This window comes from Cherax quadricarinatus, chromosome 52 (genome assembly GCF_038502225.1).
Source record: "Cherax quadricarinatus isolate ZL_2023a chromosome 52, ASM3850222v1, whole genome shotgun sequence".
In the NCBI taxonomy this organism is placed as follows: domain Eukaryota; kingdom Metazoa; phylum Arthropoda; class Malacostraca; order Decapoda; family Parastacidae; genus Cherax; species Cherax quadricarinatus.
This window is the reverse complement of record NC_091343.1, coordinates 14,310,607-14,327,465: the sequence shown is the minus strand read 5'-3', so window position 1 is coordinate 14,327,465 and position 16,859 is coordinate 14,310,607. Positions and strand designations below refer to the sequence as shown.

General features: G+C 37.3%; 1 protein-coding gene across 10 annotated transcripts in view; it reads right to left on the bottom strand.

Moving 5' to 3' along the window:
- pyd (zonula occludens-like protein polychaetoid) overlaps positions 1-16,859 on the bottom strand; it is a 662,689-nt gene that overhangs the window by 176,612 nt on the left and 469,218 nt on the right. For 9 of the 10 annotated variants that reach the window (XR_011393435.1, XM_070096083.1, XM_070096079.1 and 6 more), the window contains 3 exons: positions 13,328-13,499; positions 7,052-7,117; positions 2,404-2,608 (listed from right to left, as the gene is read on the bottom strand). Coding sequence is in view for 9 of the 10 variants with exons in the window: in XM_070096083.1 (XP_069952184.1) it covers positions 2,404-2,608; positions 7,052-7,117; positions 13,328-13,499 (443 nt within the window). In the remaining variant the exon portion in view is untranslated. The remainder of the gene's footprint in view (positions 1-2,403; positions 2,609-7,051; positions 7,118-13,327; positions 13,500-16,859) is intronic. The other variant, XM_070096076.1, reaches the window with a different exon arrangement.

The window sequence follows — 16,859 nt, the reverse complement described above, 5'->3', positions numbered from 1 at the left end:
AGGGGTAGGGGTCATCCTAGGAAAGGGTGGAGGGAGTGAAGGGGTAAAAAAGGTTTTGTGTGCAATGGGTTTGGACATGCAGCAGGGATGTGTGAGCATGTTAGATAGGAGTGAATGGAGATGTATGGTTTTTGGGACCTGACAAGATGGTAAGTAAGACACATAGGTAACATTTAGGCATCTTTGTTACGAAACGTTTCGCCTATACAGTAGGCTTCTTCAGTCGAGTACAGAAAGTAGGCAGGAGCAGTAGAGGTGTTATGATGCTCTAATCAGTCCATCACCCTGGAAGATGTAGATTTGAGGTTGTCAGTCCCTCAGCCTGGAGAAAAATTCTGTTTCATTGTCTGAAACAATGTGAAGAACAAGCCACAGTGTGGAGACTTATATACTATCAGCAGGAGAGGTATAGAGTAGTAGAAGGATGTAATCACTGAGAGGTCACTTCACTCTCAGATCTAACCGTTCTCTCTTGAAAAAGTTGTGCAAGGTGTTTTCTCTTCTGTACCAAGATGTCTTTGTGTTGCAGTGTCTGACAGAGTGAACATCAAAATGGTATACAATACCGACAAGTTGGTAAGTAAACACACCTCTCCTGCTGACAGTACAGTGGACCCCCGCTTAACGATCACCTCCAAATGCGACCAATTATGTAAGTGTATTTATGTAAGTGCGTTTGTACGTGTATGTTTGGGGGTCTGAAATGGACTAATCTACTTCACAATATTCCTTATGGGAAAAAATTCGGTCAGTACTGGCACCTGAACATACTACTGGAATGAAAAAAGTTCGTTAACCGGGGGTCCACTGTATATAAGTCTCCACACTGTCATTTGTTCTTCACATTGTTTCAGACTATGAAACAGAATTCTCCAGGCTGAAGGACTGACAACCTCAAATCTACATCTTCAGGGGTGATGGACTGATAACATCATCTTCACATCTCTACTGCTCCTGCCTACTATCTGTACTCGACTGAAGAAGCCTACTGTGTAGGTGAAACATTCCGTAATAAAGATGCCCAAATGTTGCCTATGTGTCTTACTTACCAACTTGTCGGTATTGTATACCATTTCGATATTCACCTGACAAGATGTCGGAGTGTGAGCAGGGTAATATTTTGTGAAGGGATTCAGGGAAATCAGTTAGCCAGACTTGAGTGCTAGAGGTGGGAAGTGCAATGCCTGCACTTTAAAGGATGAGTTTGGGATACTAGCTGCTTGAGTGACATCTAAACTGTTGTATCTGGGCACCTCTGTAAAGACAGTGATTATGTGTAAATGATGGTGAAAGTGTTTCTCTTTCTTTTGGGTCACCCTGCCTTGGTGGGAGATGGCCTGCACCGAGGCAGGGTGACCCAAAAAGAAAGAAAAAAACTTTCATCAATCAACACTTTCACCATCACTTATACATAATCACTGTCTTTACAGAGGCACTCAGACACTTATCTACATTAAATTCTATCACCCATATTTCACTTAACTTCCTCAATCTTGCATATGATATTTGAATCATCCATGAACATGTTCATTTTTCTTTTACCAAAATAGCTGTTCCCCACAAAAGTAAGCAAGCCCATAAAAGGAAATACATTTACCATTACTCACTCAACAGATGCCATACTAGAAGTGGAATTCGAAGGAGTCTCTGAACATGTTCATATAGTTCCTTATTTTATTTTGAAAAGTTATGTAGACTAGAAACCATTATTGGGGCAAGTTTAGAACTTTGTGACATCTCAATGGTGCAAGTACTCAATGAGATCATTTTACCTCATATCACTGCTTGTATTTTTCCATTCAAACAGTGAATCTTTCATACACTGTAATAGTGTCTTTATTCCTCTGGGAATTATCACCCTTGCAGCTTAGTCTTGGACCAGAGCTCATAACTATGATGAGAAATATTACAAGTGATAAATGGTATGGTGATACTGACAAGATGTGGAAAAAGACACTTCTGTTCTATTAGGACTGAAGAAGCCACTAGTGGTGAAATGCTTCCTTTAATAAATGTCCTGAACTATACCTATAAGCCTTTTCTCACAAATATTACAAGAATAAGAACCAATAAGAAACACAGAAGAATGTGAAGGCAAGTATGTGCTAAATGTAAGTGGAAATTTATAAGATTTAACTGCTATCCTGCATGGTCATGAGATTTAGAAAACCAGCAATCCTGGCATGCTCAAAACATTTAACAGGCTTTGGTTCACATTCACACAACAGGATGGTAGCACCACTCTAGATAGTTGAAAGAAAAAATGGCTTTTAAGGCTAGTGTCACATGGTTGCAGATAATGTGCAAAGGATATGCTTAATTTAGAAGACTGAGAGAATATATAGAGAGGGCATGACTTAACAAAATGCTTCAAGAGCACAGTCAATATGATGAAATGCTTACTTTGGAAATCCACTGCGGAGTTCTTTCACAATTTGTTTTGATTCTGCCCTCAAGAAAATAACAACTGGATAGAACTGGGCATAATTGAGTCGATCAACTGCATTTGGGGTGATGTCTAAAACTGCATGCTTTCCCCGGTCCATAATTTCCCTGATTGCACTTAGACGGATTATTCCTGATGGCTTTTCTCCACTGCTGTCCAGCTCTGAAATGTATATCCAACTTTGATAAAATATGATCACTGAATACCTGAATTACAAGTAGTAATTTGCATTAAAAATGAGATGTATTTTAACATGAAAAATAACATCTAGTAATAATTTGTCAAGATTACAGCAAAACAAACTAGAGAAAATAACATCTTTTATGTAAAAGTGATAAGGGGCTGTTAGGATAATGAGAACAGAAATACTGTACAGTAAAGAACTACTTATCCAGAAATCATTTATCTAGAATGAGGCATATTCAATCATATATCACTTATTAAATTTAATTCAAGCTAGAATAAACAAGCTGACAAAATTTAAAAACTAAAATGAACAGATTCTAGCTACATCTTCCATGAATGATACATCTACCAACACAACATTTTCAACAAATATTCTCTTTAGTTGTGCTTGTAGTCATTTTATCTGGCAACCTCTCCTCCTTACAGATCAGGTATTTTTGTGCACACATTACATTATATAAATTTCTGTGCACACGCACGCACACCAACCCACACACACACCAGCACACACACACACACGCACCAACACCCACACACACCCAAATACACCCACAACCCACCCACCCACACACACACACACACACGTGAACAACATGACGAAAGGAATAAACTTCGAAGTGTCCTTGTTTGCAGATGACGTGAAGTTGATGAGAAGAATTCATTTGGGTGAAGACCAGGCAGAACTACAAAGGGATCTGGACAGTCTGCAGACCTGGTCCAGCAATTGGCTCCTGGAGTTCAATCCCACCAAGTCCAAAGTCATGAAGATTGGGGAAGGGCAAAGAAGACCGCAGACGGAATACAGTCTAGGGGGTAAGTATAACACCAGGCACATCTCCTGAGGCACACATCACCCAAATAACTGCTGCAGCATATGGGCACCTAGCAAACCTCAGAACAGCATTCTGACATCTTAATAAGAAATCGTTCAGGACCCTGTACACCGTGTACGTTAGGCCCATATTGGAGTATGCGGTACCAGTTTGGAACCCACACCTAGCCAAACATGTAAAATAACTAGAGAAAGTGCAAAGGTTTGCAACAAGACTAGTCCCAGAGCTAAGGGGTATGTCCTACGAGGAGAGGTTAAGGGAAATCGACCTGACGACACATGAGGACAGGAGAGATAGGGGGGACATGATAACGCCATACAAAATACTGAGAGGAATTGACAAGGTGGACAAAGACAGGATGCTCCAGAGATGGGACATAGCAACAAGGGGACACAATTGGAAGTTGAAGACACAGATGAAACACATGGATGTTAGGAAGTATTTCTTCAGCCACAGAGTAGTCAGGAAGTGGAATAGTTTGGGAAGCGATGTAGTGGAGGCAGGATCCATACATAGCTTTAAGCAGAGGTATGATAAAGCTCACGGTTCAGGGAGAGTGACCTAGTGGCGACCAGTGAAGAGGCGGGGCCAGAAGCTTGGATTCAACCCCTGCAACGTCAACTAGGCGAGTACAACTAGGTGAGTACACACACACACACGTCAGGAAGTGGAATAGCCTAGCAAGTGATGTAGTGGAGGCATTAACCATACATAGCTTTAAGACGAGGTATGACAAAGCTCAGGAAGCAGATAGAGGACCTAGTAGCAATCAGTGAAGAGGTGGGGCCAGGAGCTGAGTCTTGATCCCTGCAACCACAATTAGGTGAGTACAATTAGGTGAGTACATACGAACACACCCACACGTACGTCAGAAAGTGGAATAGCCTAGCAAGTGATGTAGTGGAGGCAGGAACCATACATAGCTTTAAGATGAGGTATGACAAAGCTCTGGGAGGGAGGGAGGGAAGGATTGAGGGATTGAGGGAGGGAGGGAGGGAGGGAGGGAGGGACGGACGGACGGATGACCTAGTACAAGTGACCTAGTGAGTACAATTAGGTGAGTACATACGAACACACACACACACACACATAAAAAAAAAAAAAAGACAGAACCAAATATCAGTTACTCTAGGTGATATTAGGCTAACTTAGCCTAAACTAACTTACATTTAGGTATAGTGAACCACCAGTAAGAACACTGCATAAATGGGCAGCTTACACCTGGCAGAGCAAAAGATATCTTTGCTGCTTAAAGCATTGGTAACCATATGATCTGTTTAAACTGGAGGCTAGGTTTTATTTACAGGTGATGTATTAATATAAATTTGCTAAGTTATAAGGCAACTCTCACATTAATCAAAATGACCTCAGTCCAGTGCTTTCTGGATATGGAGTGTTTACTGTACCTCAGTCCAGTGCATTCTTGATATGGAAAGTTTACTGTACAGGTTAAGTAACATTCAATGTTATAGCTGTAAATTAAACCTAAATACTTATCTGAAAGTTGATATAGTCAATGGGGAACTCAAGAGGTTATTTTATATCCAATAATGTACTGTATGTAAAAAAGAAATTTAGCAAATATTATTACATTTTTCAGTATTTCACATTGATTCTGCAACTAAGACATCTGAAGAGTTTACATAAAAAGCTGAATATACACAGAAATTAAACAAAAATATTTTAATCAACAACAATAGTCCCAGAGCTCCAGGGCAAATCATTTTTATGTTTTGAACAAATTATTCAATGTTTCACACTTACAAAAATGTCACACATCAATAACACTGTAAAACTGGGGAATAAAGCACTTTAAAAGCAACGATACATCTTCCTACAGCAGTAATTCTGTAAAATATGCACCGGTTAAAAGAAAAACATACACAATGCCCAAACTGTAGATATTATTAATATGCTTTTTTTTATGAAATTCTAATTTCTAAGAATAGTATTCTATATACTGTTGTACATAATACTGAAATACTGTGTATATAAATAATAAAGAAATAATACTGCGGCATCAAATCATAAAATTGAAGCATAACAGTTATAAAATGTGTGACCATGCACAAGAAACATCCTCTACAATACAGAAACACACAACATTGACTGAAGATATGACAAATATAAATGGAGTATATATGCAGAAAATGCAACAGGAACTGCAAACATAGCACCTGACAATCTGTCTATAGGAAATGGCAGTTTTAGAAATTAAAGTAATTGAGCCTGTAAAAGCTGCCACAACAGAAACAATCTGAAACTAATTTCCAATTTATGACCTGCTTTACATGGGAAGTGTGCTTCCTAGGAAAGAGAGAGATTTAGTTTGGGACCTTCTAAAGACTGTAAATGGCCTGAGAACACATTAATAACTACTACACTAACACTCCTGCCTGTTTTTAAATTCCTATTGGAGCCCCATGAGCTGTAAATGCATTCAATTAACCTAATTGATGACATCTATTTATCTACATCAGTTGAAATTAATGTTTCTCTAGATTTTTACCTGACTCTTAACAGCATTTGTTATCTAACATTATTTCTTTTGTAAGACAGTAAGAAACATTAATAGTCACAAACAGCACCAAGGCAGTTCAGTTGGTTGCTGCTCACAGGGAATACCTGTATGTATCTATAACCTTTTAGCCTATAACTTACTTTGTAGTGACTTAACTTGGTACTCCTTATCAGGGACGGCATCATTCCCACTTAGAAAAGGCAATTAGAAGTTCAAAGTCTGTACTGATCACTGGGTAACAAATCTATATAAAGTTTTTCTCAGCTATCTTGAAATTAGATGTTACAATCTTAGTAGCACCAAACTGTTACTTATTTAGGAAACTTTGCCACTTGAAAAAATATATCTGTTATCAGTGATGTGAGTTATGACACACTTATAAGCAAAAAGACACAACTATCATAAACATAGTACAGTACTTTTTAGCAACCAACCATTTCTCTAACTATGGTATTCTACTTAGCAAGTTCAATAATATATTTGTCATTCCATGAAGAATTTTCGGGAAGAAAAGATTCATCCCAACCATGCTGAAAATCAATAAAATACCAAGCCATTTCTATTGATTTATATATTAGCCTACCAGTGAAAATTGTAATACTAATTCATAAAAGAGCATTCTGATAGGTACCAAAGATTTATGGCCAAAACTTGTAGTTTCAATAATTATAATGGAACTACAGTATCATACTTAACAAAGAATGGCCCATTACTAAACAAAAATCTTAAGCATAAAAAAACAGCCTCTACAGAATGTTATGATCGTCTCTTTATCTTACTAAGACTTAATTTGTCAACCCAACAAACAAAAGGAACATGGGGGTTATGAATGGCTATTAAAAGATTAAATGTGTTAATTATAACTTTGAAAGAATAAATTTTGCTATTCTTAACTTTTATGTACTGTACACATCATATTAAAAATTTGCACTCAACTTTAAAACTTTTTTAACTTTCATAAATGCAAATTTAGAGATCAATCAATAATAATAATTTGGATCAATCACACCATGCTTGTCAAAAATGCTGGGAAGAGGTGCACTCTGTAACCACTCATGTCCTTACCCCGAAGAGAGGGGTATGGATACCCCCCGTAACACGGAATTGGCATAGTGAGCCGCATGTATATTCCTGAAAGTACCAAAGCGAGGAAGCTTCTTCATTAAGCTGGTCACAACTCTCTACTTGGGCCTTAAGCTAAGGGACTGCTCCTCTGTCAGATACTAGTAAATTAAGCTAATACTACATCTCATTTGAAATATATGAGTAGGTAATTAATCAATACCTACATGAAGAAACATACCTTTGAAAGTAAAAGAAGTCTTCCTTTGGTGATATGGAATGACCTTTACAGTAGCCAGGGCACATGCTAATACTTAAACAAGTGTTCACTTACTAGTAATGATAACCCTCTATAGAAAACCAGACTAAAAATTATATACAGGAGGGCCCCCCTCATGTGCAGCTCCACGTTTTCACTGGCTTTCAACTGAGCCATTGTTTATTATGTTCTGTGCTTTTACCACTTTTCTGCCCTTTTTGTATAACAGTTGAATAAGGGAAGGGCAACCAGTGCCATATTTTAAGGTAAGTATTGTATTTATTTTACTCTTTTATCTGATTTTTAATCCTACACTATATGATAGTGTAAACATGTTATCAGGAATTTTAGACGCACTCGATAAGAAAAAAAACGCTCTTTCACTCAATGGAGATTTTTGCTTACCATAAGGGGTCAGGAACGGGGCACTCCTGTACTGGAAAACCCTGGCTGTGAGAATAGCATGTCTATCTTGAGAGTAGAAGACAGAAGATCAAGCCTCCAATACTCCTTGTGTTGAATAACCAACACAGGTTGATTATTTTACATTAATGTGATATTGTACACTCATTTTATTTCAAAATCTCATAATGTGTAATTGAATTTACTTGATTTGCTTTATCTTTGTAGCAGTGGCACTAATTATTTACAATGTTACTAAAAGAGAAATTATTATAAAATGGCAGATGACACTTTGATTCAGCTTATTTTAATATTGTACAGTAGTTTGATATTTCTACAGGTATAACACCAATTTACCAGCAATGGCCTGGACAAAAAATCATGAGACTACTTTTTAGACAAAATAGTTTACTGGGGACCACAAATGGTGTTGCATGTAGTGTGTACTCACTTGTATGTTTACAGTGCAGTTGTTGGTGTGATTATATGCAATTCTTAGCATATTTTGCTAACAATTGCAGAAAAATTTAAAATTTACAACTTTGGTAGTGGTAGTATTGTAACATTCTTTACAAGTGTAAGTAATAAAATAAAACTGTTTCATTTAAATTAATGTTTAATTTAAGTTTCCAGCAAACTATGGTGGGTCACAGGTGCACTGTTGAGTTATTATTATGCGACCTCTGTTGGTCTGGCAAAATTGATATACCGGCAAAGCATAGGAACGAAGGTTCCCAGAAAATCAGTGTTGTACCTGTACCTTTATGTATTCTGTCCTTTTTCATAGGTTAGCACTTATTGTCTTGTTTCTAGTATACTGAATTATACTTCTGCACAATACATTTACCCTACTCTACCTTCTTAATTCTTAAGGTCTGGCCAATACTGTACACAAAAACCTCATTTAAGTACAATCAATTTAAATTTTTATACTTTACAAAAAATAACAAAACACTTTACCAGTATATTGTACAGAAAAAAAATTTGTTTTGATGTTAAAAGTTTATGGAAAAGGATGAGTGACAATATTTCACTATCTCTTATATCACAAAAACCTAGAAAAGTTAGAAGCAAGTATGGCAATACTAAAGGAGAGAAATACAGCTGAACCTTAGTTTTCGTATGCCCTAGTTTGTATGTAAAACTACAGTTATTCTCAATAAAACGTATTGTTTGTTAATATTTTTGGTGTCTGGAACAAATTAATTGGATTTACATGATTTCTTATGGGAAATATTAAAAAAAAAAATACATTTTATAGAGAATAACTACAGTTTTACATACAAACTAGGGCATACGAAAACTGAGGTTCCACTGTATATTAAAAGATATCATAATGGGTAATGTCCAACAGGAAGAATTTGACAAAAGCTATGTATGATTGATGTAAACAATGCAAATTTAAGTGAAACTACAGTAAATCCCAGATTTAACAGACTTGAGAAATATGGGCAAAATCTTCTGGGTCAGTTGATTTGGAAACAATTTGCAATCTACAAATATTTAAATGACATGAGAGTACATAGGAAAGACAAATAGCAGAGGATTTGGAACCCCAAATCCAGATATATTTTGTGAAAGACTTCTCAAGGAGTGAACAAACACATAATTTCTCCTCTCTCTTCTTTTCAGTTGGAGGAATTAGATTTAGGTAGTGAGTGTGACTACCATGCTGCAGACAAGAGAGAATTTATTCAGCACCATGGTAGCTGGAGTTGTGGGTTGTGGATTCTTTGGAACTGAAGAGAGATTATGGCCATTCCTTTCACTCACATTCATCCCAAGCCCATGGAATGCCACATCAGAGTCACTATTCTTATTGTTAACACCCGTAATTGTTAACAGTAAGTGGTTAGTTGTGGTGGGGGTAAAGGTAGCTGCTCCCATCATGCTCTGCATAGGGCAGGAATTTTTGTTTACAGCACATGCCTAGTGTGCAGACCCATTCTCTCCTAACTAGGCCTAAATTTGCCACTTGTAGTATATTTGAAGGTGCTGTGAATTATGCTTACTAGTGCATCACCACAATAATTGGCTTGGATGTACTGGTACATCACTGCCAGCATAAATGCTAAACTATAAAAAAGGATTTTTTATTTTTCAAAATTTTGCCACACACAGGAATTTTAATTTCCAGGTATGCCACAGTTAAGGGGTTAATGGGAACTAACAAAAGGAATCGTTTACCAGAAATAAAATAAATAAATGATCCCTTGTTTTGAGAGATCCAAGAATGGAAGTGAAAAAATTCCAGCATATCCTGCTGAAGACACTAACTCTGATAGCAAAGTAAGGAGCAACTTCTTAACCTACCCCTCCACCCTCTCCAATATGGAAATTTCTGTTAATTTTGTTATGCATGTATATGATGACTTTATGTTAATAAAGATTAGTTTTGTCACTGCATGCATCACACTTAATCTTCTTCTTTCAACTGACCACATCCCACCAAAGTAGGGTGACCCAAAAAGAAAAACAAAAGGTTCTCTTTTAAACATTAATAATGCACAGTAGGGCCCCGCTTTATGGCGTTTCACTAATACAGTGATTTCAAATTATGACCAAGACTTGCTATATGGCGAGCGGTCTTTCAAACATGGCGTGCCCCACACAGTTTACATTCATCCAAGAAAAATAATTGTCATGCAAAAGCCAATCCAGAAGAATATCAATTCAAATTCTTTATTTCCACATAATACATCACTTGTACAAAAATGGATGACATTTAATATTACATATGAAAAGAACGTGGTTATGCAGAGCGTTTTAGGCTGTTTGGTGGATATGGTTCCCAATGGAGAAAGTTAAAAAGAGCAATACGGTCCATGGGTCACCTCTTCATAGTCTGAATGTAACCTTGGCAGAGGAAAGGAAGGAGACTTAATGATATGAGGCCCAAAAGCAAGCTGCTTGATACACTAACTATCAGTGCACATTGCTGAACTTCCTTATTGAACCCACCAGTGGTAACTTCTGTCTGACCTCGTCAGAAAGCTCACAGCCAGAAAGAGATGAAATGTGGTTTAAAGCTTACAGACCTACCTCTCAGATATAGAAAAGCCCAAACTACCTCAGGTAATCAGTCCCTGAGGACCACCAACAGTCCAACTAGCCAGAGACCTGGCCGAGAATAGCAGATGGAGAATGAAACCTTCGCAACTCCTTGCTCTGAATAACACATATGGGTTTAGCCTTTTTTGAAAAACAGAACAGTATAATGTCAGTTTCAGGGAGCTAGCTGAAGCTAGACCCTCTGGAACATAAACAACTTCCACTGTATTTTCTTCCTTAACTTTCAGAACCTCCACCCAGTCAAAGTAATATTGCTAGACCAACATTAAAGCTTCCCCACAGACTTCCTGAACAATGACTGAACAATTTCCGTTTGCATGAAACACGAGGGGAAGCACATGTAACATGCAATTAACATAACATAGATCCTTCCTCCACTGTACACGATCATCTCTCAAAATGCCTGGTTAGAACTTAAAACAAGATTCATAAAACATAAATATCACATTATTGTGGCTGAAATAATTCGCACCTAACCCACAATTTAAAGATAAAAGTTTAGATGACATTTCATTCTGTCACGATAATGCTAGATCTGATAATGGTGGAGAATAAATTAAAAAAAATATTTGAAATTTCCTCTACAAATTGTGGGCTTGTTGTGAACCTGAGTCACAACATCCAGTTAATATTTAATGTTTTCATGGAAAATACCATATACAGTGGACCCCCCTCCTTAAGATGGCATCGCATTATGTTAAATCCACCATACGATACATTTTAACGCAAAAATTTTGCCTCGCCTCACGCTAAAAAACTCGCCTTATGTGATTCGTCTGGGACGCATCCCACGTGTGGTCAGCACCAGTGTTCACAAGCCAGCCAGTGCGGTCGCATCCACGCATACATTCGGTACATTTCACCTTATCCCAGTGATTTTTGTGCTTGTAACTGCAAAATAAGTTACTATGGGCCCCAAGAAAGCTTCTAGTGCCAACCCTGTGGTAAAAAGAGTAGGAATTAGTATGGAAATTAAGAAAGATTTTAAAGGGTTTGGAGCTAACTCTGAGAAGCCTATGCCAGTTCATTTCCTTAATCTACATCAAAGATTAAGGAAATGTGTGCAAAGTGGGTTGAAGTGCAAACCTTTATGGATGAAAATCACCCTAACACAGCTATTGCAAGCCGTGCTGGTGAATATTACAATGACAATGTTGTGGCCCATTTTAAGTAAATCTTAAAGGAACGGGAGGTACAGACCTCTATGGGCAGATTTGTTGTGCAACAGAGGTCCAGTGACTCTCAAGCTGGTCCAAGTGGCATTAAAAGAAGAAGGGAAGTAACCCCAGAAAAGGACTTGCTACCTCAAGTCCTAATGGAAGGGGATTCCCCTTCTAAACAATAACTTCCACACTCTTCCCTCCTCCCATCCTATCAATCATCACCAGATCTTCAATAAAGGTAAGTGTCATGTATTCTATTCTTAGTAGAGTAGTAATTGTGCATGTCTTCTTCAGTTTGTGTGTATTAAAATTAATATTTCATGTGGTAAAAAAAAAAAAATTTTTTCATACTTTGGGATGTCTTGCACGGATTAATTTGATTTCCATTATTTCTTATAGGGAAAATTAATTCGCCTTACGATAATTTCGGCTTACGATGAGCTCTCAGGAATGGATTAATATCGTAAGGCGGGGATCCACTGTACATGTAGTCAGTACCAATTAGCCTATAATATAATTAATATATTCAGTATATAAAAAATGCTGTTATTTTTCAGTATTTGAAGACTTTTAATTGAATAGATAACATATTTGTGGTTTATATATTTAACAATATAAAAACCACAACGAAGGAACAAATAGAAGAGAAAGGGAGCTAGGTCATATGGTATTTAGTAATTTGGTCTAAGTATATACGGTAGCTGATTTTTGGTATATATACATAACTGTGTTTATAGTTTCAATATTAGACTGTAAACAACTTGCTTAAGCAAGCAGCATGAGCCTTGGTTATTATAAAGGCCCTTCCATGGAACAAGCGGAGAAAAAGAAAAAAAAAAAGATTCACTAGGTCTGTGCTTTCTACTTAAATGTAAATTTATTTTTATGCAAATGGTGCACAGTGCTAAAATAGCCCAAAAAGTGCAGGTGCTACAAAAGTGCAGTGTTTATATACACAACCTTAACAACTTATCATGATGAATTTAAAGACATTCATGTTAAGATCTGCCAAAACATTATGGCAACAACAAAGTTACTAGCACATCTCAAAGCTTACACACAAAAAGTATGATTCTAATGCAGATGAATGCTCAAAACTCAGTGATAATTAAAATACAGTAGTGAAAAATATTTACATTAAATACCATGTACTCTATATACATACAATAAATATAACCACCACCCTTAAATATAATCAGCAACTGTTAAGTGAATTCCCAAATATACAATGAATGGAACAAAAACAAAATTGCAATAATAATGATGAAAACAGTTATTTCAATACATAAACTATGGCTGCTGAATTAATTAAAAGATTAACGTGAACAAGATGAACAGCAATATTAATGCTTGCTTGCAACTAATCACCATGCCCACACTTACGTGGAGAAGCAAACTTATCCGGGTTTTCCTTGAGTAATTTTTCACGTGCAATGTCAGCAAGGGGACCAAACAAGACAATTGGCCTCACAAAACCTGGGTGTCGAAGAGCAACTCTTTCGTACGCTGGAAACTTGGATACCGAGTCTGCAAACACCACATCCTCCCAGTGATCCTATTAAGAGAAATATATTTAAAGTAGAATTATATTTAATGCATAACAAAGTGTGGTACATTGAATTACACAAATAATTGCTTCCTCTCTCTGACCACCCACTGTTTTTCTCAATAATTACACTCATTCTCTCACTCGTCCATTTAACCCTTTCAGGGTTGGTGCCGTACTAGTACGCATAAGTTCTAGCGCCTTCAAATCTAGTGAAAGCTGGTAGGCCTACATATGAAAGAATGGGTCTATGTGGTCAGTGTGCACAGTATAAAAAAATTCCTGCAGCACACAGTGCATAATGAGAAAAAAAAACTCTGATCATGTTTTTGGTTTAAAACAGCGAATTTGCAGTGTATTTTCGTATGCTATTTATGGTTGTATTCTAGTTTTCCTGGTCTCATTTTATAGAATGGAAGACATATTACAGAAATTGAGATGATTTTGATTGGTTTCACAATGAAAAGTACCTTGAAATTGAGCTCAAAGCAGCAGAAATGTTAGATTTTTGCCAAAGTTCAAAAGTAAACAAATCATGCCACACGTCCAGTACTCGTCAACTGGTGAGTCTAATATTCTTTCACAGGTGCGCTGATATTATTTATACCATTTCTACACCAATGTAGTAGTCTGCATAACAGTAAATTTTCTATTTTTTGTGAGAATAAAAATTCCAAGTGGAAAGCAAAAGAAATGTAACAGAGGCCTGGGGATGTGACTAATGAAGAGAGGAAATGTTATTTTAGTGTCAGGAATGTCTGTCTTGTTTATTCTGGACCCTACTTGGAAATTGGCATCTTCTGAAATTTGTGTGAAATTGGCCAAATTGCTAATTTCTGACCACATTATCGGATAGTTGAAATCTGTAAATGGGTGGTTTCTTGTACTCATTCGATAGAAAGAATGGAGCTCTAGCGAAATAGTTATGATTTTTGTTGACTGATACATTGGAATTGGCCGAAAATAGGGCTCAAAGTGGGCGAAATCGCTGATGCATAAACATCGGCGACTGCTAACTTTGCAAGAGCATAATTCCATAAGCTTTCCATAAAATTTCATACTTTTGGTGTCGTTATGATCGGGAAAAGATTCTCTATCATTTCATAAGAAAAACTAATTTTTTTTTTTCGAAAAATTTCCAACCCTGAGAACACGTTTAGGAGAGGGCCTGCCGACCCTGAAAGGGTTAATAGCTCATTCATTTTTCTGCTTTATGATGCTGGAACATGTTCTTTAAAACAAGGGTTTAATGATTCAGGAAGGAGAATAATATGGGATGTAGAATGCCATTTCAGTAATAATAAACTTATTTACTTCTCAGCACATGAGATTATCATGCAAGAATAAGAAACAGTCACCTCATAGAGAAAGCAAGTAAGAATTCTTAGGCTTAGATCAGTCGACAAAGCAAAAGTGCCAAGAGCAACATTAGGTACAAGGATAGAATGAATAGGTGCATCAGAGCAAGAAAGAAGAGATTGTATCATAGGATAGTAAAAGAGCAGAAACAACACAAAGACATCTTCTTTCAACAAACCAGTCATATCCCACCAAGGAAGGGTAGCCCAAAAAGAAAAATGAAAGTTTCTCTTTTTAAATACATGTATAGTAATGAATACAGGAGAAGGGGTTATTAGCCCCTAGCTCCTGGCATTTTAGTCACCTCTTACAACACGCATGGCTTAAAGAGGAAGAATTCTGTTCCATTTCTCCATGGAGATAAGAGGAAATAAAAAGAACTAATAAGAAAATAGAAGAAAACTCAGAGGGGTGTGTGTATATATATTCTTGCACATGCATGTGCAGTGTGACTTAAGTGTAAGTAGAAGCAGAAAGGCATACCTAAAACCTAACAATACACAAATGATAAGTAAAAACTGCAAAGGTCGAGCACTTGGGAAGTATGCATATGATGATGTGAAACACACGGAGGGTGAGGAGTATGCCAAATGATGCAAAACAACCACAGGAGAAACTTCATCTCCCCCCCTTGTTGTTTTTCATCTTTTATCACTTGTCTGGGATTATTACATGCCAAATGGTGTGGAGAAATGGAAAGTTATGTACTGCTGAAAAACAAAAAATATGACTTCAGCACAAACATGCTCCTCTTGTCCTCTCAGTACTTTGGAGAAACTGGCTGCTCTCTTTCTGACAGACTCAAGGAGCACAAAAGAAGTGTTAGGCTTGCCGACAGCAATAATACTCTTTTCTGCCGTGGTAGAGATCACAGTCATCCTACTGACTGGTCCTCTGCTAAAACTGTCTACCCTACTTTTAACTTTCACAGTCACCATCTTGGTGAATCATTCCTTATACACAATTTTTCCTGGTATGAATCTAAGTCCTGGCTTTGTCTCTGTAGATGCCTTCCTTTCCCATTACATTGTCAAATGCTGCAAACTTCAGAACACTCATGACTTAACCTGATCCTGTCTTCCTCCTCTCTGTCTTTTCTCCGTTCTTATTTTTTTTCGTTTTCATTGTTTGTTTTCCTTTCTTCTGCCTAGGGTGCTCTGTTCTTCAGTTTTTCCCCTGTGTTTTTTGGTCCTACCCCTTTTGGGCCCTTAGTTCTCCTGCAGTGCTCCTTTTTCTTGTCCTTTGACTGAACATAAGAACATAAGAAAGGAGGAACACTGCAGGAGGCCTGCTGGCCCATACTAGGCAGGTCCTTTACAATTCATCCCACTAACAAAACATTTGCCCAACCCAATTTTCAATGCCGCCCAAGAAATAAGCTCTGATGTGAAAGTCCCACTCAAATCCAACCCCTCCCACTCATGTACTTATCCAACCTAGATTTGAAACTACCCAAAGTCCCAGCCTCAATAACCCAACTAGGTAGACTGTTCCACTCATCAACTACCCTATTTCCAAACCAATACTTTCCTATGTCCTTTCTAAATCTAAACTTATCTAATTTAAATCCATTACTGCGGGTTCTCTCTTGGAGAGACATCCTCAAGACCTTATTAATATCCCCTTTATTAATACCTATCTTCCACTTATACACTTCGATCAGGTCTCCCCTCATTCTTCGTCTAACAAGTGAATGTAACTTAAGAGTCTTCAATCTTTCTTCATAAGGAAGATTTCTAATGCTATGTATTAATTTAGTCATCCTACGCTGAATGTTTTCTAACGAATTTATGTCCATTTTGTAATACGGAGACCAGAACTGAGCTGCATAATCTAGGTGAGGCCTTATTAATGATGTATAAAGCTGCAGTATGACCTCTGGACTTCTGTTGCTTACACTTCTTGATATAAATCCCAGTAATCTATTTGCCTTATTACGTATGCTTAGGCATTGCTGTCTTGGTTTAAGGTTGCTGCTCACCATAACCCCCAAGTCCTTTTCGCAATCTG